Source organism: Oncorhynchus keta, chromosome 5, assembly GCF_023373465.1.
Source record: "Oncorhynchus keta strain PuntledgeMale-10-30-2019 chromosome 5, Oket_V2, whole genome shotgun sequence".
Lineage (NCBI taxonomy): Eukaryota > Metazoa > Chordata > Actinopteri > Salmoniformes > Salmonidae > Oncorhynchus > Oncorhynchus keta.
Window position 1 is genome coordinate 19,166,064 of NC_068425.1, and position 26,300 is coordinate 19,192,363.

Below are 26,300 nucleotides of genomic sequence, written 5' to 3' on the forward strand. Positions count from 1 at the left end.
AAGCATGGAGGTGGAAACATCATTCTTTGGGGATGCTTTTCTGCAAAGGGGACAGAACGACTGCACCGTATTGATGGGAGGATGGATGGGGCCATGTATCGCGAGATCTTGGCCAACAAGATAACATATTTAAAAAATGAGATTGGTTGTGTGTATAGTCGATTACTGGAGATTTGATGAAGTAATAATAGTAATAATATACAAACTTGCACACCCAAACATAGACATACGTAAGGGGTGAAAAAAGTATCCTGAGTTGGTCACTTTATGGAGTATATAGAGTCAGAACATCTGTTTTCTCAGCCACTGCCTGTCACCAAGGGAGTACACCAGGGCTCGATCCTATGCCCCACACTCTTTTCAATTTATATCAGCAACATAGCTCAGGCAGTAGGAAGCTCTCTCATCCATTTATATGCAGATGATAAAGTCTTATACTCAGCTGGCCCCTCCCAGGATTTTGTGTTAAATGCTCTACAACAAAGCTTCCTTCGTGTCCAACAAGCTTTCTCTACCTTTAACCTAGTTCTGAACACCTACAAAACAAAGGTAATGTGGTTTGGTAAGAAGAATGACACTCTCCCCACCGGTATGATTACTACCTCTGAGGGTTTAGAGCTTGAGGTAGTCACCTCATTCAAGTACTTGGAGTATGGCTAGACGGTACACTGTCCTTCTCTCGGCACATATCACAGCTGTAGGGTAAAGTTAAATCTAGACTCGGGTTCCTCTTATCGTAATCGTTCTTCTTTCACCCCAGCTGCCAAACTAACCCTGATCCCTACCCATGCTAGATTACAGACATCATTTATAGGGTACTCTCGTGTGGCTCGATGTGCTTTACCATTCGGCCATCAGATTTGCCACCAATGCTCCTTAAAGGACACATCACTGCACTCTATACTCCTCTGTAAACTAGTCATCTCTATACACCCATCGCAAGACCCATTGGTTGATGCTTATTTATAAAAACCCTCTTAGGCCTCACTCCCCCCTATCTGAGATATCTACAGCAGCCCTCATCCTCCACATACAACACCCGTTCTGCCAGTTACATTCTGTTAAAGGTCCCCATGGCACACACATCCATGGGTTGCTCGTCTTTTCAGTTCGCTGCAGCTAGCGACTGGAACGAGCTGCAACAAACACTCAAACTGTTTATCTCAATCTCTTCATTCAAAGACTCAATCATGGACACTCTTACTAACAGTTGTGGCTGCTTTGCATGATGTATTGTTCTCTCTACCTTCTTGTCCTTTTTGCTATTGGCTGTGCCCAATTCATGTTTGTACCATGTTGTGCTGCTACCATGTTGTTGTCATGTGTTACTACCGTGCTGTGTTGTCATATGAAGCTGCCTTGCTATGTTGTTGTCTTAGGTCTCTTTTTATGTAGTGTTGTGTTGTCTCTTGTCGTGATGTGTGTTTTGTCCTATTTTTATATTTATTATCATTTTTAAAAATCCCAGCCCCGTTCTTGCAGGAGACCTTTGCCTTCTGGTAGGCCTTCATTGTAAATAAGAATTTGTTTTTAACTGACATGCCAAGTTAAATAAATGTTCAATAAAAATACAAAAATTGATCATGTGACAGAGATCAGGTTGAAACATTACATGATTGTCTATACAGGGTCTGGGAAATAGTCTCACAAAAATATTGGCGTATGTCCACTTTGGGTAAAAGTAAGGGGAAGTGATTTACCCCCTAACCAATCAAACTATAAATACATGGGATGCCCTCTGTCCTGGTAATACATTTTGAAACAAAACCTATGCTCTGTTAAATAGAAGCATTGAAATGTTGAACATGTATAGATTTGGTTTTAAATTTAAGGCAAAATGGAAAGTGTCTTCGTTATCTACGCCACCTCAGGCGCCAAACATTTTATGGACAGAGAGCGCCATCTACAGGGGACTGGTGGATAGTGCCAGGCATGTTATAGTGAAAGTTATAATGATAAAGACATCTCGTCTCGAGAGCTACTTTAGAAAATGTATATTTCCCCTTCTGAAATTGGCCGATGTAGTTTATAAATTCGGAGCATTACATAAAATAGACATTTAATGAGTCTGAAGCAAATAGTGAATATCCAACGGAGATTGGTTATTTTATATACAGTAAATATTGGAATGGATTAAAACACAAATTATTAAAAAGTGGAGGGAGGACAGTGACATAAATTATCATGTTTGTTTTGTCTATATTTTAAAACTTTTTGTTCACCTGGTAAAGTAATGTTAGACAGAGAGATTGTAGAGGGAAACAAGTTTTTGAATGGAAGAGAAATGTACAGGGTGATAGTGATTGAGAGGGCTTCTGAGTTAAAGTAAACAGATATGTAGACTAGGAAAAGTAACAAAGAAAGTGGGAAAGAAAGGAAATGGGAAGTTAACTAGAAAGTAAAATAGAAAATAAGAATTGAACTTTTTAATTGCTTGGACAGATTGAGATTTAACAACATTTTTATTTTCTCTGTCAGGAGAGGATGGGGTGTCCCTTTAAAATTGTTCCATTATTGCAATAATTAATAAATATCAAATAAAGATTGATTGTTTGAAGAAATGACAAGTCTCTCTCACTTGACTAGAATTTCCACGACACTATGTACACTAAAGAAGCCAATCTTACTGAAGCACCTTATTCCCTTCACTCTCTATTGGTCTCGTCCTACTCACAGGTAGCACCTTAGGATCCCTTGCCCTGGATCCATCTTCCTCTTATACTCTCTTCACTGCTGCAGCATACCACACCTTCTGTACAACTCTGACCCTTGCAACCTTGACCTGCCTTTCTCTGAAACGGACACTTCTGTCTTCAGCAACATACCCCTACAGCAGGGTTCCCCAACTGGCGGCCTGCGGGCAAATTTACACACACAGCTTTTCCCACCAATACTACATATTCCTTTGTCTCATGCCCTCCTGCACACTAATCACATCTCCTTCCTACACACTGCTGCAACATGACCATAAGCTTGGCACCTAAAACACTAATGGTTTTGGGACAAAAGCGGTCACGGAATAACTGACACATCCTAACTTGACTTTGTAGAGTCAAGACTTCATCAAAACTCAGCAGGATAGACAGTCTTCTCTGTTTCACAACGCTCTCCACTGGGCTTGCGTTGCACCAAACGGCGGGTGCCAGAACCTAACGCCACCCCAGTTAGCGCTCCTTTGAAAGAAACCCTGCTCCCGAGAGCAAAGCAAGTCACAGGTCTTTTCACGAGTCCACTTCGAGTTCCTTTCACAGATTCAGTCCCCAACCCCTTCTCCACCCAACCTGACACCACATATGGATCAGCCAAAAGGAAAATCTCACTCGCACTGGGCCAGAATCATTGGGGCGAGGCTCGAACTCTGCGGTCTTCACCACACCTGCCACCGCAGGTAATTCACCCTCACGCTCGTCACATTCAATTTGAGCTACCAGGGTATTTTTTTGTTTTTGTACTTGACGCCAATCTTCCACACCATACCGCTTCCCTAATGTCATTTCCTTCTTCCTCGCTGTCAATATCCATATCTTTCCACTCCTCCATACGCTGTCGTAGCAAACTGTTCAAATTGTTACTGTAACCATGTCGCATCAACTCAAAAAGCTCTTCACCTCAGTCACGTAAATCGTCAGTTAGCCTAGTAAATTAATGCATACGTCATCGTCTACCGTACTGGAGGCCAATTTACAAAATATCCTCATCACTGGCTTTTTCAAATACAGGTGTCCCCATTTTATTTGTAGTGCAAAATACTAGAATAGACTGGACTACAAACTTGTCCTTCACCTTATTTTTTTTATATAACCCTTTATGCACCGATTAAAAAGTTATACAAAGAAACAGACAGATATAAAAATAAAAACACAAAGCCCTTCACACCATGCATGCTAGAGTTACAAAACAAAGTGTTGAGTCCTTCATTTAGGAGGGTGTTTTGCTTTTGCCTGACACTTCAGCAAATGGTTACAGTGTCTTAGTACAATGCGTGGAGATGAGTTGCATGGTAGGTCTGTCCGGGCCGGCCAGGTAGGTCCGTCCAGCCTGATAGCTAAGTATCTAGTACCAGTCGGCCGGCTGGTCCAATCCGGCTGACCAGTCCTATCTATCCGGACCTTATTTTGTAACAGTTGGCCGGACAGATTGGATTAGATGGTCCACCTGGCCGGACCTAGCTAGCTGGCTGACCGGACATAGCTATCTAGTCGGCCTGCCTATTTGGTTCTATCGACAAATAAAATATCCTTATCATGCTTCCACCACCTACTAACGTTGTTCAAGATGTACCCAACATGTTGAACATCTCAATCTAAAATCATGGGCATTTATATAGAGTTGGTCCCCCCCTTTGCAGCTATAACAGCCTCCACTCTTCTGGGAAGGCTTTCCACTAGATAATTTAATGTAGTTATTTTCAAAATGATGCAAATAGTGGTTTAGTCAACTAAATGTCCTTTTATTTTAGTCACATCACATTTGTATTGCCTCATTAACTTATAGTAAGCATAAACCACTTACTTCCATGTGCACATACATAGCCTTGCCCTACCAACATATATTTCTGCTGTTGGGAAGAGAGTAGGATGTTATGCAGAAAAATGACAAACATAAGAATACATAACAAATTCAGCCTACAAAGATACTGCACATTACATTTTTAAAAACTGAAACACGCTTGACAGTAGCAAAATCACCAGTGTTACAGGATTTGGTTTTTCCATTTCATATTTAAAGGTTGGACATTAGCAAGTGGGGTGCACAGATTGGTGTCACCTTTGTTAGTCAGTCTGTATTACACCTGTGCTGGTTGGTCATCTAATTAGAAGGAAGGTGTTTCACCTGTGCTGGCCTAGGGGCTATTTAAGAATGGCTGGCCCAGCATTCCAGTTGTCTTGCGAGACCTCCCTATTTGATTTGATTTCTAGACTAACAATCCTTTATCTGATCTTCCCTGATTTCGTTGTGCTTCACCTTTTTTGGCCAGTTTGGATTAGTCGGCCCAACAGGTAGGTAGGTCTGGCCGACTGGTCCTACCTATCTGGCCGGCAGGACCTATGCTATAAAAACTCAGCAAAAAAAAGAAGCGTCCCTTTTTCAAGACCCTGTCTTTCAAAGATAATTAGTAAAGATCCAAGTAACTTCACTGCTCTTCATTGTAAAGGGTTTAAACACTGTTTCCAATGCTTGTTCAATGAACAACAAACAATTCATGAACATGCACCTGTGGAACGGTCGTTAAGACACTAACAGCTTACAGACGGTTGGCAATTAAGGTCACAGTTATGAAAACTTAGGACACTAAAGGGGTCTTTCTACTGACTCCTAAAGAAAGATGCACAGGGTCCCTGTTCGTCTGCGTGAATGTGATATAGGCATGCTGCAAGGAGGCATGCAGATGTGGCCAGGACAATAAATTGCAATGTCCGTACTGTGAGACGCCTAAGACCGTGCTACAGGGGGCCAAGATGGACAGCAGATAGTCCTCGCAGTGGCAGCCCACGTGTAACACCTGCACAGGATTGGTACATCCGAACATCACACCTGCGGGACAGGTACAGGATGGAAACAACTGCCCGAATTACACCAGGAATGCACAATCCCTCCATCAGTGCTCAGACTGTCCGCAATAGGCTGAGAGAGGCTGGACTGAGGGCTTGTAGAGCTGTTGTAAGGCAGGTCCTCACCAGACATCACCGGAAACAACGTCGCCCATGGGCACAAACCCACCTTCGCTGGACCAGACAAGACTGGCAAAAAGTGCTCTTCACCGGCGAGTAATGAGCGTTATACCGAGGCATGTACTCTGGAGCTGGATCGATTTGGAGATGGAGAGCCCGTCATGGTCTGGGGCGGTGTGTCACAGCATCATTGGACTGAGCTTGTTGTCATTGCAGGCTATCTCAAAGCTGTGTGTTACAGGGAAGACATCCTCCTCCCTCATGTGGTACCCTTCCTGCAGGTTCATCCTGACATGACCCTCCAGCATGACAATGCCACCAGCCATACTGCTCATTCTGTGCGTGATTTCCTACAAGACAGGAATATCAGTGTTCTACCATGTGCAGCGAAGAGCCCGGATCTCAATCCCATTGAGTACGTCTGGGACCTGTTGGATCGAAGGGTGAGGGCTAGGGCCATTCCCCCCAGAAATGTCCAGGAACAGATGTGCAGGTGCCTTGGTGGAACAGTGGGGTAACATCTCACAGCAAGCACTGGCAAATCTGGTACAGGTCATGAGGAGGAGATGCACTGCAGTACTTCATGCAGCTGGTGGCCACACTAGATACTGACAGTTACTTTTGATTTTGACCCCCCCTTTGTTCAGGTACACATACAATTTCTGTTAGTCACATGTCTATGTAACTTGTTCAGTTTATTTCTCAGTTGTTGATACTTATGTTCATACATTTACACTTTTAAGTTTGCTGGAAATAAACACAGTTGACAGAGGTTTCTTTTTTTTGCCACACCCGTTGCTGACAGGTTTATAAATTCGAGCACACAGCCATGAAATCTCCATAGACAAAACATTGGCAGTAGAATGGCCTAACGGAAGTGCTCAGGGACTTTTAACGTGGCACCATCATAGGATGCCACCTTTCCAACAAGTCTGAGATCACCATGCACAATGCCAAGCGTCGGATGGAGTGGTGTAAAGGGTAGGGCCATTGGATTCTGGAGCAGTAAAAACACATTCTCTGGAGTGATGAATCAAACGTCACCATCTGGCAGTCCGACAGACAAATCTGGGTTTTGCAGATACCAGGAGAACCTGCCCCACTTCATAGTGAATAATGGTCTGGGGCTGTTTTTCCTGGTTCGGGTTAGACCCCTTGGTTCCAGTGAAGGGACATCTTAATACTACAGCATACAAATTACATTCTAGAAGATCCTGTGCGTCCAAGTTTGGCTTACGCCTGCCCCTACCATAACCCCACCAGGGGGCACTCTGTTCACAAAGTTGTTATCAGTAAACTGCTCACCCACACATCAACATACACGTGGTCTGCTGTTATGAGGCCTGTTGAACATACTGCCAAATTGTCTAAAACAACATTGGTAGAAAAACGTACATTCAATTCTCTGGCAAAAGCTCTGTAGGACATTCCTGCAGTAAGCATGCCAATTGCACGCTCCCTCAAAACTTGAGACATCTATGGCATTGTGTTGTCACAAAACTGTACATTTTAGTGGCCTTTTCTTGTCCCCAGGACAAGGTGCACCTTTGAAATGATCATGCACTTTAATCAGCTTCTTGATATCCCACCCGTCAGGTGGATGGATTGTCTTGGCAAAGGAGAAATGTTTACTAACAGGAATGTTAACAAATTTGTGCACAACATTTGAGATGTGCGTATTGAACATATGGGATCTTTTATTTCAGCTCATGAAGCCAACACTTTGCATGTGGCGTTTATATTTGTTCAGTAGAGTTTAAGCCCTTTAACTGCATGTCCAATTAGTGATGGTAAATACCAATTGTAATATATTGCTAATGGACAGTGTCAAGTTATACTGCAATAGGACAGTACATTGACAGATTTCCAGTCACGACAACGACAGGTTGAATTGCGCAGGCCCCATCTCAGTACTGGAACATAACAGTTCAGTTGGAATGTTGATTTACTACTTTGAAATTAAAAGTCAGACTTCCTGATTTAATACCAAATAAACACCAAATCTACTTAAAGAGTAAAACACTAAGTGAAGTTAAATGTACACACAGTTGTGGTTTCATAGCCTGGTAAATAACATTGCACAGATAGTTACACACTTAAGAGGGTTAGGTACAAGTCATAGAGAGCAGTTTGGGTACCAAAAATAAGTTCCATGTTTAAGTGGATACTGTCAAAGTAATCAGATAGATGGAGTGTTCAACAATAGCACTGTTCTTCACAGGTTCATCTTGAGAAAATGATAGGTAAAAATTTACATAAATTCAGTTGTAAATAATTCTGACATTAAAAGAGCACACATTGTCTGTTCATTAGCTAGGCAAGTTCCAGTGTCAGCGAACAGAAGCATCTATATTTGAGTGTTTCTGCTGAGAACGAGAGAAAAGCTACATACCATTGCTACCTTGAAACCTTATTTCCCTTCAGGATTACACAGTAACAACCTCCAGTGTGGCCAGATTTCCCCCACATATCCATTAAATGTGAATCAATAACCCCACATTCTGGTTCTCACAAGCACCAGCATTTCCTACATTAACATCAGTCTAAAGTGATGTGTGCAACCAATTATAATTCTTAAAAACACCCTGTAACTCTTTAGAGGGGATACATTAAAGTTAAAAAGAACAACATCTAGTCCATCATTCAAAGAATAAATTTCCATATTACAGCTTTAAACAAAACCTTGTTCAATAGTCCGTGTGAATACTACCAGTCAAACGGTCCTGACAGAAGAGGACCCATATCTTCTAGTCTTTCTGAACTTCTACCATTACATGTGAACACCACACAGGAATTTGATACAAAAGTCTTTAAAAGTAGATCAGTTAACAGAGGAAATTAACCATAATCAAAAGGGAGGGAGTGCTTTTCTGTACATTATTATACAGACTAACTACAAAATGCGGAGGTTCATTTAGAAAAAGAAAAAAAAGTCTAGAAAGCTATTCTTCCTGCTCATCAAAACAATTAAACAACTCGTAACAAATTAAGAAAAATCAAGTAGATGATACAGCTTGAAAGAGTAAACACAGAGAAATAAAGAGGTCATGACTGTGTGTGCAGAGAAAATGTGTTCCTCTCATATCTAAGACGTATTATTGAGCTCTTCTAGATCAGGGGCGCCAAACCCATTTTTCCCCGGGGGCCACATTCAGTCTTCAACAACATTTCCTCGCCATCAAAATTGGCAAAAAGTGATGCTCCCTGACTGTCATTTTGATGATTATTAGTGAGCTGGACAGTCAATAAACTGTATGAATGTAGGTCCATTATAATTTCTACAGTTTCAAACTTGGTTTTAATCATTGAAAAATAATATTGAGTGTACACCCCCCCGGATCCGGATGACACCCCTGTTCTAGCGCTTCACCAGTCTCTCTCCCCAAGTACATTTAAAAGTGTCAGAGACACAGCACAAGACAGAATCTCCAAATGACTTGGGCACAAATTAATACAAATCGCACAAATTCACCATGATCTCAACCCATAGGTCTCTCTTATTAGTGTTTCTATGTAAGAGTAAGAGGATAATATCTATTTAGCCTGGCAGTGGGCTGGACAATAAGGGTGAAAATATATAGTAGTAGTAGTAGTAGGGGGAAGGTAAAGACCCCTGCCCTATTGACAGCAGAAATCATCACTTTCCATCTCGGTCATCATTGTGGGCTTCCAAAGCATTAATTCTCATAATGTCCTAATCTAAACCTTAAGAAAACATCAAATATATTATAGCTAAAAAGAGGGCTTGAAAGAAATGGAGGGACTGAATGACAAACATTGTCTAAGAATTCAATGACAAAGGATTAGTCACTCAGCTTCTTTCTATCCACTTCATGTTCCTTCATTCCAGCTCTCATTTAGACCCAAGACTCATCTTTGTTCAAAAGTCCTGGCAGCTTTGAAAGCACTTGAAGGTGAATTAAGTAGCTCTGCATTACAGACACTCCAGAAAATCGTGTAATAGAGATGCCCAGCAGGGGGCAGCAGCAGCAATCGTCACAAAACACCAAGAGGAGAAGGCATCAGAGCAGTGAGAGTGGGAGTACGGAAGAAGTGAACACTAAGATATAGACAATGTTTTGCCTCATTTTCACATCCTCCCCCAGAGTTGATATGTCTTATCTGGGCTGGTGGCGGGCTGCGAGGCCTCTCCTGGCGTGGGTGCACTGCCTCTGCTGGGCCAAGAAGGACTGGGCCTGGTTGGACGGACCCGACCGCTCTCCCACCACCTTCTGATGCAGGGCCATACCCTGGGGAGGGAGAGAGAGAAATAAAGCCATAAGACAGGTAAATGTCTTACTACCATAAAAACCAAGACTATTATACAAGTCATTGCACAGCATTGTAGCACCTATCATGCCAACTGCTTTAATACTATGTAGATTAGGCAGATACGGAGAGGTTTTCTTACTCACCATGTTGTACCAAGCACTGATGAGGAGTTTCTCCTCCTGGTCATGTCTGGACCTGCTCTTCTCACAGTCATGCTGCACACAGGAGTTGTTCATGCATATGGAGGGTCAGAAATGCACTACTCATCTGCATCTCGTCAATGTAGAGTGGCTCTTACCTCCAGGTGCTGGATCTTCCGGTCTCTCTCAGTCAACTGGTTCTTGAGGGCCTGAACATCAGGAGACACAGTCAGAGGCGGCTGCTTGGGGTCCAGAGTCTTGATCACCTTCACAATGAACACAAACACACATATACTTGGTGCGGAAATTCTCAACTATGTCACAATGTGCATGACAATCTTTGACGATATCTGCAACTCGGATTTAAGTCAGCGGCCAAGCACCGTGGTGCTGTACTGATGAGTTTAGTGTCAGGCAGTGTTGACTGACCGTCCTGGCCTTCTCCACATAGCGCTTGTAGCGTTGCTCCATCAGCTTCATATCCTCATCCTTCTTCTTCAGGATCTCCTGCAGCTCATCGATCTTCTTCGCCACTGACAGGAGGGAGGTTGAAGAGGAAATATTAACGGTATTTTCAGAGCTTGAAAGTGCTCTTAGATTGATACTATTTGATAGCACTGCTCCCAAGGGCAGCAAATAAGAGACTACTTACTGTTGCCGTCCGCTTTTGGCTCCAGGTCATCAATGACCTCTCTCTTCTTCTGCAGGTCTGAGTGGGCCTCATGGAGCTTCTCCCTGGGACGAGGACAGAGGAAAAGCATGGAGGAGCCGGACGTGTAAGAATCTACAGAGCGGTAATAATACTCCCTTCACAGGTGCAGTGTGCAAGCATCAGTGATAATAGTACTCACAGGTGCTCCTCAAGCTTCTTCTTCAGCAGGGAGGACTGAATGGAGAGGAAGAAAGTCAGTCAACACTCAAACTACAGAGAAACAGACTTCTGTCAGACAGAGACACAAATAATAAGCATAATACACAACTGAAGTAGTCAAAGTCAAATCAGAGCCCAGGCAGGGATGGGCTGTACTCACGATGGCCTGATTGGCCGAATGTCGGTCGGTGGGGGCAGGCGGAGAGACAGAAGGGTAGGCGTTAATGGTGAATCAACACAGCAAACAAGGGTTAAAGTTCTCACACAAAATCTCAGAGAGCAGTCAACAGAGGGGAGAGAAGGATACAGTCTACAACAGTCCTCAAGGACTATATTGAGGTCTAGGTCTCTTTTTCCAATTATAATGACTACAAAATAAATGATTAAAAACAAAAAAAACATACTTGAACTAAGATGGTCAACCGATTAAGAGAGATTGGTCCTTTCATTCCTGATTCCTATACATTTTCAGTATACTGTCGTCTTTGATTGGAGAAGACTGGGTCCACTCAGTGATTGGTATGGACAAGGTAACAGGAGTAACAGGATGTTTAGAGGAGGAGGAGAGGGGTAAATGAGGAGGGTCTGTCTCTCCACTCACATCCTCAGCCTTGCTGCCCTGCTCCTGTAGAGCCTTCTGGAGATCCTCCACCTGGGACCGCAGCTCAGAGATCTGCTGCTGGTTCAACCTGGAAGGAGGAGAGACAGAACAAATAAGAAAAGCAGGAGAGAGAGAAGGGGAAAGGAAGAGAAAATGAGGAAATTCGATGAAGCTGGTTTTGATGAGTGAGTGGGAGAGGCTGGCGATGCATGCAATGTCACATCAACCGCTGCATTAGTCCACTCTAGAGGTGTCCCACCCACCCACTCCCCTCTGTGTGTTGTGGTTAATTAGGGGAAGACGGAGCTACTTCAGCCATACTCCACAGCTCAGGATGCTCTCATCCTGCTGCTGAAGACGGCTGCCTGCCTCCCACACTCTGGATCTATCGTCACACACACGATCCACTCAGAAAAACCGCCCACCCACACACGTGCGCTGTACGGACAGCCGGGGGACAATCTGGCTCATTGCTGTCCATCCTCTGCTCCAGCCCACACAACACAACACAACACACAGACCAGAGTGAGCTGACATTTAGCTAGATCGCTCCTCCGTTTAGCCAAATGTGAAACTCAAAACAGAAACTCTGGCAATATATACTGTGACTAATATCGTCACGGACTGACCTTGATACATACAATCAAATCACAATGTGCATAACTAAAAACACTTTATTTTACTTTTGTGGATGAGATGCAGTGGTATTCGTATAGAACGTATCTTTTATTTTACACATGCCTACACACACACACACACCTGTTTTGTGTCTCCAGGGTGTTCTGGCTGCGTTGAGACTCCTCCAGCTGACCCTGTACCTCCACCAGTCTCTGTCTGTAGCTCTCCTCCTGGACACACAGCATCTTGTTCTCACTCTGCAGACGCACCACCGTCTCCCTGTGGAGGAAGCAGAAGGGATGAGGTCAAAGAGAGAAGGCAGGGAAGTGGGGCAGAGAGGCAAAGGTCTGTACACTACACATCAACATAAGTAATATAATAATAATAATATATGCCATTTAGCAGACGCTTTTATCCAAAGCGACTTACAGTCATGTGTGCATACATTCTACGTATGGGTGGTCCCGGGAATCGAACCCACTACCCTGGCGTTACAAGCGCCATGCTCTACCAACTGAGCTACAGAAGGACCATAAGTATTCAACTCCACCTCAGCCAATTTAACAGCAGTGCCATCTGACAGAGCCATTCTATTCATGGAGCCAATGGCACATTCTGTTTCTAAAAATAGTGTGGCTGAGGAATAAGACCTTTGCCATTTATCACAGCTGAACACTAGGTTTGGGCGGATCCAGATTTCCATATCGTTCCTGAAGCATACCGGTTTTACGGCATTAACGTCAGTGCACACAAAGGGCATCATTTCTGTTCAAATGCTATCAAAGTACTAGCGAATTCCCATAGCGAACGTTAGCTAAATGCTAACAAGCGCAAGCGAACATAAACTAAAAGCAAAGACAGTTCTATAACTTTATGAGCTGGGTTCTCAAAAGGCTACTCACACTTAATCTAGGAGGGGATTGATTGTCTCTGCTGTAACCAAGAAGCTTGATCTTGCAAGCTAGCCACCTACAGCTAGCAGGTTAGCAAACCAAATGCATAGCTGGAGAAAATGTATTTGGCATTAAGATCGTTAACGTATAGATATATTTACCTGGCAAACATTAGGAGAGAATGTCAAGTCTAACTTGATCAACTCTTGTACTGCGACAGTGGACGTCATGAAACTTCAGTTTGCTCCACATGCTCTTAATAAACAAATATACCATGTGACTGGCTCAACTGAATTGTAGTTTAAAAATAAAACAATCTAAACACCCCGGTACCGCCCAAGCCTACAGTTGAAAATGAGCAATTGAATTCTGACACCACTGCATGTCTATTGATAGGTCAGATAGGTGTTATCTAACAGATGAATCTTTCACTCAGTCTCACATACTTGAACTCTGTGGGCATCATCTCAGAGGCCAGGTTTCCCACTGTGCCAGAGTCCTCACATAATCCACCTGAAGGGGAGAGAGAGAGCCAAGATGTCAGGGGAAAATATATCACATTTGTTTTCACAGTAGTCTTATCAACTGCCACAAAAGGTCAAACAACCCACCTCTACCATCTTGTCATTTAGAAAAACAAAGGCTGAAGGTTCAGGATGTTAGCTGTGTCCATTGGACTCACCTGGTTGATTGAGGCCCTTCTGTTGGACCTGAGCACACCTGAGCTCATCATTGGTTTCCCGCAGTGTGTCTCGCTCTGAGATCAAACGCTGGAAAACACATTGGGATAACGTGGGGATTAGACTGCACTCAATCTGATCCTACCAGAAGTGTTCGAAGTGACTGCCTCAGAATTTCAGAGATTTTAAATCCACATCATGCCCTTTTAAGTAATATATCTTAGTCTGGAAAGGAGTCGTCCCCGGCCATCCTCTCTCACCTCTTTCTCCTTAAGCAGGGCGTCATACTTGTCCTGAAGGTTCTTGTACTCAAACTGCCACTTCTCAGCCTTCAGTGCCTCTGACGAATGCTTGGTGTGAAGCTCATGGACCTGATAGCAGGGAGGCAAACACATTCAGGGTCTGAAGAGAGTTCATACCATCATGTGTCATACACACATCCATCTCCACACCTTTGTTAACCCTCCCCCATTCTCTAGCCCTCTCTGCCCACCTGTCTCTTGTAGGTGTCCAGCTGGGTGCGGAGTTGGCCCTGCGTAGCTCCTCTTCCAGCTCACATGTGCGCTGCATGTAGACAGTGTTGCGCTCCTCCAGCAGACGCACCTGTCTGCGCAGGTCCCCCAGGTCCTCCAGCTTGCGCTTGTACGTCTCTACCAGCGCCTCCAGCCGGCTCACTCGGTCAGACGAATGCCTGTAGGAGGGGAGAGGGTGAGATGGGGAAGCCGTTTTGAGGATGGGACAGGAAAGGAGAGAAGGATAGGAGGCCACAGACTACTGAGAGGCTGCTCTCCCCCTGGGCTCACCGGAGGATGTCCATCTCATCTTTGAGAGACTGGGCCTCCTGGGCGAGGCTGGTCAGTTCATCGTTACGGTGAGTGAGGTCCAAAACGTCACGCTCCAGAATCTCCCCTCGCACACGCATGTCATCTCGGCTGTTCTCTAGTCTGTGTCACAAACAGGGGGCAAACAGAAAATGCTAAATTAATTGTATCAAAAGAGTAGAATGCATTTAGTTTGGAAGTTTGTGTTGAGGATATGACTGTGACCTGTAATTCTCCTCCTGTAGCTGCTCCATCTGGCTCTGCAGCAGCAGCAGCTTCTTGCCAGTGATGGTGGTAGAAGCATTCTGTGGGTCACTGAGGCTGAGCTTCTCCCTCAGGGATTGTGTCTCCACCTGCAGGGATGACTTCTCCTCCAGGACGGCTGCCAACTGAGGACCAAACACACACACAGACATAGTAAGGGGTGGAGTGGCAGAGAGAACCAGACAAAGTTGCATGTAACAAAGGCTAGAGAGGGAGGAGACCTAGAGACAAATAAACAAACAGTCACACATTGAGTCATAGAAAGTTCTGAGCACAGAAAAAGGACACACTTCAAAATGCAGAACACCGCCAAAAAACCCACATATTTACTCATGAAAATGCAGAATAGAAAAAAGACACTCCACAAATGCTGAAGAAAAAAGAGCCACACTCACATATCCAGCAATAGACACTGTACATTGCTTGCAAAACATGCTATGTTTTTCCATGAGGGTTGGTGGTAACTTCACATGCACAAACATCAACGCAGTTAGTCAGCTGGTCTGCTATGTTCTCAGTCGGGTGGGCCACTTTCTCAATGGAGCAGTTGTTAGCATTACCCCTCAAGGAGGGGAATAGAAAACCAGATGTCTGGGTCAGTCTGACTAACAGTTACAAAGTGGGGAGACTGGAGAGTGGGCTCAGAAAGGGATGTTGATTAAGGATTCAAGCTAGTGAGGCTTGATGAAAGATTAACTATCCTTGGGATTATCATGGACAAGAATGTTGGTTGGTGGTTTAGGGTACGTCCACCCTGAATATGTTTGTGGGTTAGGCAAGCAGGCATGCCAATATAAAAAGGCGGCGTCTATTACTAACCTGTTGGACATCGTTCCACTTTGAGGACAGCAAAACTCTACACTGAACTTTAAGGACAAATGGCTTGCTTTAGCATCATACCAGGGAGAAAGTAAAGAACTACATAAACTACTGAGAATTTCTTAATGTGTTTAATGTTAACATATTAAGAAATATGCTGAATACATAAGTGGTAATTGCCTTCTAATCCTAAATACTATACAATGTAATTATTGGGGATCAATGACTTAAGTCTTTGTACCCAATGACATTGCCTAATCAGAGGCAGCATTAACAGCACAGTTAGCACTGTTTCATAGAGAATAAGAGGATTCTAGTACCCAAAAGCCCATTTTAGCATGTGTAGCGCCATTGAGAACTTTCACCATTTTGAAGTAGTCAACTGGGTGTGGCTTCCTATTGGTTAAGAACGGATCACATAATTCCATCCAGGACATCAGGAAGGATCAGCCATTTAATTATTTGTGAGCAACAATTCCATAACTGCAGGTGGCAGTACATCGCCCACCATGGCTTTATACCTGTTCAAACAACACACTCCAGGTGGCAGTATGCATCCTTTCAGTTTGTTTACCAACTCAGAAGTAGTAGAAGAAAATTGACTACTTCAAAATCAGCGGAGGCTGGTGGGAGGAGCTATAGGAGGACAGGCTCATTGTAATGGCTGGAATGGAATGGCATCAATAATATGGTAACCACATGTTTGACCCCGTTAATTTAATTCCATAACAGGCATTACAATTAGCCCATCATTTAATTCCATAACAGGCATTACAATTAGCCCATCATCATATAGCTCCTCCCACCAGTCTCCACTGTTCAAAATGGAGATGGCTTCAATGGTGCTGCCTATGCACTAACAGAAGCCATAATGGGACAGATACAGAAAAAAAAAAAGTGTCCCATCACTCCGTTTACACAACAAACCATCAGGGGGAATCAGTCAGACTGGACAACAATCCTCAGCTAAGCGAATAAATAGGGTCACTTCACTCATGGCAAAGAGCTGCAGATACACACTCAACATGCTAACTAACAAACAGTCCCCTCTGCCCACCTGGTGCTCCAGGTCCCGACAGCGCTGGCCCAGATCCTCCTTCGCCTCCACCTCCTCACTGAGAAAATAATACTTCCTGGACTGTAGACACGGAGAGAGGCACAAGGGAGGTTATAGACAGCACAGTGGGAGGTAGAGAACGAGAGAGAGAGCGAGAGATACCACGAAAGACAAGTATATGAGACGGCAATTGAGGAATAGCGATAAAACCAACTTGCAGGGGAGTGAAAGTTTAATGTATTCAGAGAAGCAGAGTAAGAAGTGAGCGGGTCCCACCTGGTAGTCAAAGTCCCCGTAGGTCTCAGGACTTCCTGGAACAGTTGGCTCTTTAGCTAGGAGCTACACCACAACAAAACAGTGAATTGCTGGTTCAAACTCCAGAAAGACAGATCACATGGTGAAACCCATTGTCAATATAGAGGTAAGCAGGACAATAAGTCAGCTATTGCCTGTTTTAGTGTATATTGCTGTTAAATACAGAAAGGTTTCAGGGAGCAAAGAATTGTGCTTGAACAGTTGTAGCCAAAAATGTTGAGAATGACACAAATATTAATTTTCAAAGTCTGCTGTCTCAGTTTGTATGATGGCAATTTGCATATACTCCAGAATGTTACGAAGAGTGATCAGATGAATTGCAATTAATTGTAAAGTCCCTCTTTGCCATGCAAATGAACTGAATCCCCCAAAAACATTTCCACTGCATTTCAGCCCTGCCACAAAAGGACCAGCTGACATCATGTCAGTGATTCCCTCGTTAACACAGGTGTGAGTGCTGACGAGGACAAGGCTGGAGATTACTCTGTTATGCTGATTGAGTTCAAATAACAGACTGGAAGTTTCAAAAGGAGGGTGGTGCTTGGAATCATTGTTCTTCCTCTGTCAACCATGGTTACATGCAAGGAAACATGTGCCGTCCTCATTGCTTTGCACAAAAAGGGCTTCACAGGCAAGGATATTGCTGCCAGTAAGATTGATTTAGGTACAAGCATTTATCGGATCATCAAGAACTTCAAGGACAGCGGTTCAAATGTTGTGAAGAAGGCTTCAGGGCGCCCAAGAAAGTCCAGCAAGCGCCAGGACCGTCTCCTAAAGTTGATTCAGCTGCGGGATCGGGGCACCACCAGTACAAAGCTTGCCCAGGAATGGCAGCAGGCAGGTGTGAGTGCATCTGCACGCACAGTGAGGAAAAGACTTTGAGGATAGCCTGGTGTCAAGAAGGGCAGCAAAGAAGCCACTTCTCTCCAGGAGAAACAACAGGGACAGACTGATATTCTGCAAAAGGTACAGGGATTGGACAGCTGAGGACTGGGGTAATGTCATTTTCTCTGATAAATACCCTTTCCAATTGTTTGGGGCATCCGGGAAAAAAGCTTGTCCGGAGAAGACAAGGTGAGCGCTACCATCAGTCCTGTGTCATGCCAACATTAAAGCATCCTGAGACCATTCATGTGTGGGGCTGCTTCTCAGCCAAGGGAGTGGGCTCACTCACAATTTTGCCTATATTTTGCCTATGAACACAGGTTTGAATAAAGAATGGTACCAACACATCCTCTGAGAGCAACTTCTCCCAACCATCCAGGAACAGTTCGGTGACGAACAAAGCCTTTTCCAGCATGATGGAGCACCTTGCCATAAGGCAAAAGTGATAACGAAGTGGCTCGGGGAACAAAATATCGATATTTTGGGTCCATGGCCAGGAAACTCCCCAGACCTTAATCCCATTGAGAACTTGTGGTCAATCAAGAGGCAGGTGGACAAACAAAAACCCACAAATTCTGACAAACTTCAAGCATTGATTATGCAAGAATGGGCTGCCAACAGTCAGGATGTGGCCCAGAAGTTAATTGACAGCATGCCAGGGCGGATTGCAGAGGTCTTGAAAAAGAAGGGTCAACACTGCAAATATTGACTCTTTGAATCAACTTCATGTAATTGTCAATAAAAGCCTTTGACACTTATGAAATGCTTGTAGTTATACTTCAGTATTCCATAGTAACATCTGACAAAAATATCTAAAGCAGCAAACTTTGGAGAAATTAATATTTGTCATTCTCAAAACTTTTGGCCACGACTGTAGGTGTAATCTCACAAAAGGACAGACAGATCTACAAAGAGGATAATATCAAAAAGACTGATCACTCACCTCCTGTATGGCTGTCATGACAACATGCTGGACAGACTCCTCCAGGGTCATTATCTGCTGGATTTGCTCTGAGAGAAAAAACAGAAGAGGAGTCCACTGAATATCACATTCACATCTGACAGTCAGACACTCAAACACACTGGTTTACACACAGTGCAACAGTTTCTCCTGCATTCACATCAAACCCACTAGCTTGTTCATCTGAGGATCACATTGTCTTTTAAAACTCTGTTTTATCATAATCTGTATACAGTACATGGTTGGGGCTTTGTAGGAACGAACCAATGAATGCTGAGTTTATCAACTCGTGATAATCAGGTCATTGCATTAATTCTGCATTTTCTCCATAGGTGACTTCCTGTTACCCAGCAGAGCCTCCTCTAGCCCAGCTAGCTCACCTTGCTTTTTCTCACAGCTGACAGCACAGCCAAGCACCAACTGCACCAGCTTCCCAAGTTCAGTTACATCTCCAAACTCCCCAATCAGATTGATGTCTGGCAGGTGCACGTCTGCTACCTGGTGGCCAAGCACCTGTTCATAGAAGGATGGAGACAATGGGGATTGTGAAAAAATATATGCATTGAGCAATGTTATTTCAAATGGACTAAGACAGATGCAAACACTGAGGAACAACTGGAGGAGATTGAGCTCTTAAAATAAATGCTGGAAACGTGCATATACCATCCATCCCTTCCTTCCGATCTTTATGAGGAAAAGCCTTTACTCACATCATGGTAATACTCAAGCATGCTCTGAAGAATCTTCTTCAGGTTGCTGACCTGGAGGAAAATGAAATAAATCTGAGCTGGAGAACACAGGCATATTTGCCTTGGTGAAAATACACCATCTTTAAACAGTAAGGCCAGTGGTCAATCTAGGTTGCCTAGGTGACAACATAGAGGCACTGTGTTAGAAGGATATATCTCATACTGCACCTTGAGGCGCCAGTTGGCCTCACTCTCCTCCTTGATCCTGCTCAGCCATGCCTCATTAAACCAGGAGGGGTCTCTGTTAACGAGATGAAACACTTAACAAGACATATTCTAGGGACATACAATACACAGGAAGCCACAGGGCAGAGTATTTCTAAACTGGAAAACGCAAACTCCCTAATGTGACACTCAATGAATGTCACAACAAGCAAGCAATCATTGGAAACTTGCTTGAGGCCAGAATTGCCATGACCCAATTCAACGAACCTTCAGATAAAAGCACTTGCTTGTTTCCAGTTCGATACATTTCTATGTGTGTGTGTGTGTGTGGACAGAAAGGCACACAAATACTACAGCAGATGAGGTATGAAGGTAATTTGGCTTGGACAGACAGTACCCTTAAATGGACAGGCCCTTGCACAAAATCCCACCTGGGCACAATCTGCAAGACCCAGGCCTTGAGAAATATGGACCTATTCCTCATCAAGCGTAGGAATATAAATAAAAACAGACTAACAGCCCATCCTCTAACTTTACAAAAAGGCTTTTGAATACATGATTGAATTTGCTCTAATCAGGTTCTACTCAAAGTAGTTCAAGGCCCAGAACAAAATGTCAGTGTGCAACTGATAAGCAAATCGGTCTGTGAATTGAGAATGACTGGGATTGAACGTACTCCACAAATCTCTTACTATTGCCATTTGCTACTGTGACAGGGTAATGGGTTCTGCAAGTAAGGACCTTTTTCTGCGTTCACATGCTAGTCAGAACTAGGAAATTCGGAAATGTACAACTCTCTAACTGGTTGCAGTTATACATGTGCCGCGTTCATCGAATCAGCAAGTCGGACATTTCTGAGTTTCCTAGTTCCGACTAACATGTGAACACTGCATACATCTCCCAGTTCTCCTACGCTTAGTGGTTGTCTACTCTTGTGTTAACCCACCACCACCATTATCACCAACCTCAAAACACACAAAAAAATGTTGTGCCCTTACATCCTGTGTAGAACGTGTGCAATAGCCACTCCGCTCATCAGGTCCTGCTTGCTGGTGCATGAAGGCACCTGAAATGTCTGTAGCTGGAAGGGTTGGACATGATGAATGAACAGAAAATGTGTTAGTGTGTCATTTATTATACTTCGCGTCAATCAATTAGAAATCAACTGATCGAGAAGAGGAGCAATGCAAATGCTACTGCCAACACGTTGGGCAATTTGCTTGCTATTTGGTGTTTTAGAATGGGTATCTATTAAGCACTTTTTGACAACTGTTGATAAAGAGGGCTTAATAAAATACTTGTGATTGATTGTGCGGTCTAGAAGTGCTGGAAAGCCATTCTACTAATGTGCTGTACAGCTAAAGTGTTTGCTAACCACTAAATGATAGACCTCAGCTAGCTACTTAGCTGGCAATTTGTTTGTAAGAGATCATTCCACATTTCTAGCTAGTTTTAATATAGCCTAAACAACCTATATTTGGAGGGTTCATGGCCGAGTTCAACTATGTACCATCTTAATGGTACTTATCGTGGAGTTGAGAAACTTAGAGGCTAGCTCGGAGTGTGAATGGCTTGCTGGGGCTTGGCTAGACCTTCGTACTGATTGCATAAGATAGTGGCTAGCTCAGTTGCTGTCTGGAAACTTTGGAGCTTGTCCAATACGACCATTTCTGATGTTTACCTTAGACCACCAAAACCATTTAGTTAGCTTTATTTGACAGTGACAGCTAGTTAATTATGTTATTTTTTTTATTTGAGCTGGTTCAAGGCACTACTAACTATAAAATGCCTAGTTGCATTTAATTGTAAAAACACCTAATTTATTTTCGCTAACTGCAAGCGAGAGGTCCTTTTGGATGACGACCGGCTAGCAAGACTTCCCAGTTCCCTATAACTTTGTAAAACTTACCCAATTTAGTAACGAATCGCATAGCTTTGCTTTATCCAGACTCATTTTGGTTTGTCTGACCGACACTCTGCAGTTACCACACTAGCAATCGATTGGGAGACTTTCAGCTTCAAGTTTATTTTTAGCTTGCACTATCACGTCAGCAAACCATGGCCTCCTGTTAGCTAGCTTGACTTTCGCGTTTTAGCTCCAAAAACCACACGAATGAGACTCCGTATTAAGAACATTGTCATGGCAACAGATGGCCGTGTTTATGTGTTGTTGTCACAGAGTTTCTAAACCCAGAGACGCGCGCAACCTACTTGTTAACAAAATTAAGGAAGTTTCCTTTAAAATTATTCATAAATATTATCCTGCCAACCACTATATGAAGAAGTTTAAGGAAAACATCAACTCAAATTGCTCCTTTTGTAATGACCACCCAGAAACAGTTGTGCATCTTTTTTGGCATTGTATGCATGTAAGAGAACTGTGGCAAGACATCAGTGGGTTTATAATTGAACACATTTATGAAGATTTTACACTATTGTGGAGAGATGTACTGTTTGGATTCTTTACATACAATATAAATAAGCGCAGTCATTTTTACGTAATTAATTTCATTATTCTTTTGGTCAAATTTCATATACACAAATGTAAATTTACAAACAGAAAACCAGATTTTCGTACCCTACAAAAAGAAATTGAACTGTATTTTAACACGGTTAAATGCTCTACTAACAAAAAAAGCTATAAAAAAAAGTATATGCATGGCTCTTAAGGTCCTTGTGTAATCCTTGTGTAATTGTAATGTGATATTGTACCCCCTAGCTCGATTGTCTTGTTTGTAATCTATGTATGCTTGTGTTCCCTCATGTGCTTTATGTATTGATTTGATATTAATAAAAAATCAAATAAAAGCACGCAACATCGCGAGACTTCCGGAACGCTTAGGAAGCAGACCAGGCCAGTGTTTGAGAAGTGACAAATTATTCCTTAGTTGTTCATTTTCTCTAAATCTAAAGGCGCAACCTAGATTCGAGACAATGTACTAAGTATTTGAACATGTTATTACTCCAACCTCATGCAAGTGACAAACGGACAGGTTTTGATTTATTGCACATGCGCAGCTTGGCGCGAGACAACCGTTACGCCCTATTACGTATTTCTGCGCATGAGCAGTTGTCGTGGTTGAAACGATGAAACTCTGATATTTCTAACATACTGATTCGTTGAACGCAGCACGTGTATAACTACAACCAGTTAGGAGGTCGGACATTTCCGAGTTTCCTAGGCCGGACGAGCACTTGCACGCGGCACCAGCTATCCAACGTCGCCATGACATCGCCGACCAGCGTGATCAGGGGATTCTATTTGTTGTTGTTTCGCCTGTATGTTGCTCAAAACAGAGCGCGGTATTTTAGAGATAATTTGTGGGTGTTATGTTGTGTATGTTTCGAAAACCTTTTGAGCATGCGTTTTTGGAATTAAAAAAGGAATTTGTTCGAAAATGTTCCACAAAAGAACAGTAGATGGCTCAAGTTGACAAAATGACACAGAACTGAGGAGTGAAGGTGTCTCGAGTCCTAACAAAACTTATCATGTAGCTAGCCTAGCATAAACAAGTACATAAATCAATTATGTTAAGCAATTGAAATAGAAAAACATTTCCCTCCAGTTGAAATATAAAAATGTAAAAAATACAATCTCACATTGTCAAAATGTGTTTATCTAGTGGCTGTAAAGTAAAGACACATTATGTATCACAGCAATTAGCCCAATGGTTTCACAATTATTCCAGGGTCTAAATTCACTGTGCCTAAATGCTGATATATCGAGGCCATCTATTCTAGGCATATGCATAGCTCTCACATTGATCTGACTCCTGAGAAAATGTGCTTTATCAGCTCTGTGAAGGCCTCCCAGTGTCATAACATGCAGACATACACTTATTTTCCTAAGTACTCTATCTCCCTGTTAACACCTCTTCCTTCTCGCTCCAATACCCACAGTTCAACCTGATATATTTGCCAACTTCCTGTTTGCTCTGGCCAGCCCAACAAGTCAGGCTTCCTCCATGGCCCACCCACTGTAGGCTACCTGCTCTCCGAGAACACCTACCTACAGTGGCTTTGCGAAAATATTAAAAAATCCCCCCTCCCCCAAAGTCAATACTTTGTAGAGCCACCTTTTGCAGCAATTACAGCTGCAAGTCTCTTGGGGTATGTCTCTATAAACTTGGCACATCTAGCCACTGGTATTTTTGCCCATTCTTCAAGGCAAAACCGCTCCAGCTCCTTCAAGTTGGATGGGTTCCGTTGGTATACAGCAATCTTTAAATCATACCACAGATTCTCAATTGGATTGAGGTCTGGGCTTTGACTAGGCCATTCCAAGACATTTAAATGTTTCACCTTAAACCACTCGAGTGTTGCTTTAGCAGTAGGCTTAGGGTCATTGTCCTGCTGGAAGGTGAACCCCCATCCCAGTCTTAAATCTCTGGAAGACAAAACAGGTTTCCCTCAAAAATTCCCCTGTATTTAGCTCCATCCATCATTTCTGACCAGTTTCCCAGTCCCTGCCGATGAAAAACATCCCCACAGCATGATGCTGCCACCACCATGTTTCACTGTGGGGATGGTGTTCTTGGTGTGATGAGAGATGTTGGGTTTGTGCCAGACATAGCGTTTTCCTTGATGGCAATAAAGCTCAATTTTAGTCTCATCTGACCAAAGTACCTTCTTCCATATGTTTGGGGAGTCTGCCACATGCTTTTTGGCGAACACCATTTTTTTTTATTTTAGCAATGGCTTTTTTCTGTCCACTCTTCCGTAAAGCCCAGCTCTGAGGCGTGTACTGCTTAAAGTGATCCTATGGACAGATACTCCAGTCTCCGCTGTGGAGCTTTGCAGCTCCTTCATGGTTATCTTTGGTCTCTTTGTTGCCTCTCTGATTAATGCCCTCCTTGCCTGGTCCATGAGTTTTCATGGGCGGCCTTCTCTTGGCAGGTTTGTTGTGGTGCCATATTCTATACATTTTTTAATAATGGATTTAATGGTGCTCCATGGGATGTGCAAAGTTTCTGATATTTTTTTATAACCCAACCCTGATCTGTAATTCTCCACAACTTTGTCCCTGACCTGTTTGGAGAGCTCCTTGGTCTTCATGGTGTCGCTTGCTTGGTGGTGCCCCTTGCTTAGTGGTGGTGTTGCAGACTCTGGGGCCTTTCAGAACAGGTGTGTATATATATATATTTAAATGTATTTGGCTATGGTATATGTACACTTCCGACTTCAACTGTATATACAGTGCCTTGCAAAAGTATTCGGCCCCCTTGAACTTTGCGACCTTTTGCCACATTTCAGGCTTCAAACATAAAGATATAAAACCTTATTTTTTTGTGAAGAATCAACAACAAGTGGGACACAATCATGAAGTGGAACGACATTTATTGGATATTTCAAACTTTTTTAACAAATCAAAAACGGAAAAATTGGGCGTGCAAAATTATTCAGCCCCCTTAAGTTAATACTTTGTAGCGCCACCTTTTGTTGCGATTACAGCTGTAAGTCGCTTGGGGTATGTCTCTATCAGCTTTGCACATCGAGAGACTGAAATGTTTTCCCATCCCTCCTTGCAAAACAGCTCGAGCTCAGTGAGGTTGGATGGAGAGCATTTGTGAACAGCAGTTTTCAGTTCTTTCCACAGATTCTCGATTGGATTCAGGTCTGGACTTTGACTTGGCCATTCTAACAACTGGATATGTTTATTTTTGAACCATTCCATTGTAGATTTTGCTTTATGTTTTGGATCATTGTCTTGTTGGATGACACATCTCCGTCCCAGTCTCAGGTCTTTTGCAGACTCCGTCAGGTTTTCTTCCAGAATGGTCCTGTATTTGGCTCCATCCATCTTCCCATCAATTTTAACCATCTTCCCTGTCCCTGCTGAAGAAAAGCAGGTCCAAACCATGATGCTGCCACCACCATGTTTGACAGTGGGGATGGTGTGTTCAGGGTGATGAGCTGTGTTGCTTTTACGCCAAACATAACGTTTTGCATTGTTGCCAAAAAGTTCAATTTTGGTTTCATCTGACCAGAGCATCTTTTTCCACATGTTTGGTGTGTCTCCCAGGTGGCTTGTGGCAAACTTTAAACAACACTTTTTATGGATATCTTTAAGAAATGGCTTTCTTCTTGCCACTCTTCCATAAAGGCCAGATTTGTGCAATATACGACTGATTGTTGTCCTATGGACAGAGTCTCCCACCTCAGCTGTAAATCTCTGCAGTTCATCCAGAGTGATCATGGGCCTCTTGGCTGCATCTCCGATCAGTCTTCTCCTTGTATGAGCTGAAAGTTTAGAGGGACGGCCAGGTCTTGGTAGATCTGCAGTGGTCTGATACTCCTTCCATTTCAATATTATCGCTTGCACAGTGCTCCTTGGGATGTTTAAAGCTTGGGAAATCTTTTTGTATCAAAATCCGGCTTTAAACTTCTTCCCAACAGTATCTCGGACCTGCCTGGTGTGTTCCTTGTTCTTCATGATGCTCTCTGCGCTTTTAACGGACCTCTGAGACTATCACAGTGCAGGTGCATTTATACGGAGACTTGATTACACACAGGTGGA

General features: G+C 43.3%; 1 protein-coding gene across 1 annotated transcript; it reads right to left on the reverse strand.

Moving 5' to 3' along the window:
* Window positions 1-6,348: 6,348 nt before the first annotated feature.
* On the reverse strand, window positions 6,349-21,908 carry LOC118384651 (protein Hook homolog 2-like). Its single transcript, XM_052518959.1, is given in 23 exon segments — window positions 6,349-9,922; window positions 10,088-10,159; window positions 10,243-10,350; window positions 10,514-10,617; window positions 10,737-10,819; window positions 10,936-10,970; window positions 11,557-11,644; window positions 12,316-12,453; window positions 13,514-13,580; window positions 13,750-13,837; window positions 14,008-14,118; window positions 14,241-14,272; window positions 14,275-14,438; window positions 14,551-14,691; window positions 14,794-14,957; window positions 16,709-16,789; window positions 16,985-17,047; window positions 18,852-18,919; window positions 19,250-19,382; window positions 19,580-19,630; window positions 19,787-19,859; window positions 20,782-20,864; window positions 21,693-21,908. Coding segments are annotated over 23 exon segments (2,124 nt in total). The 5' UTR covers window positions 21,738-21,908; the 3' UTR covers window positions 6,349-9,790.
* Window positions 21,909-26,300: the final 4,392 nt, after the last annotated feature.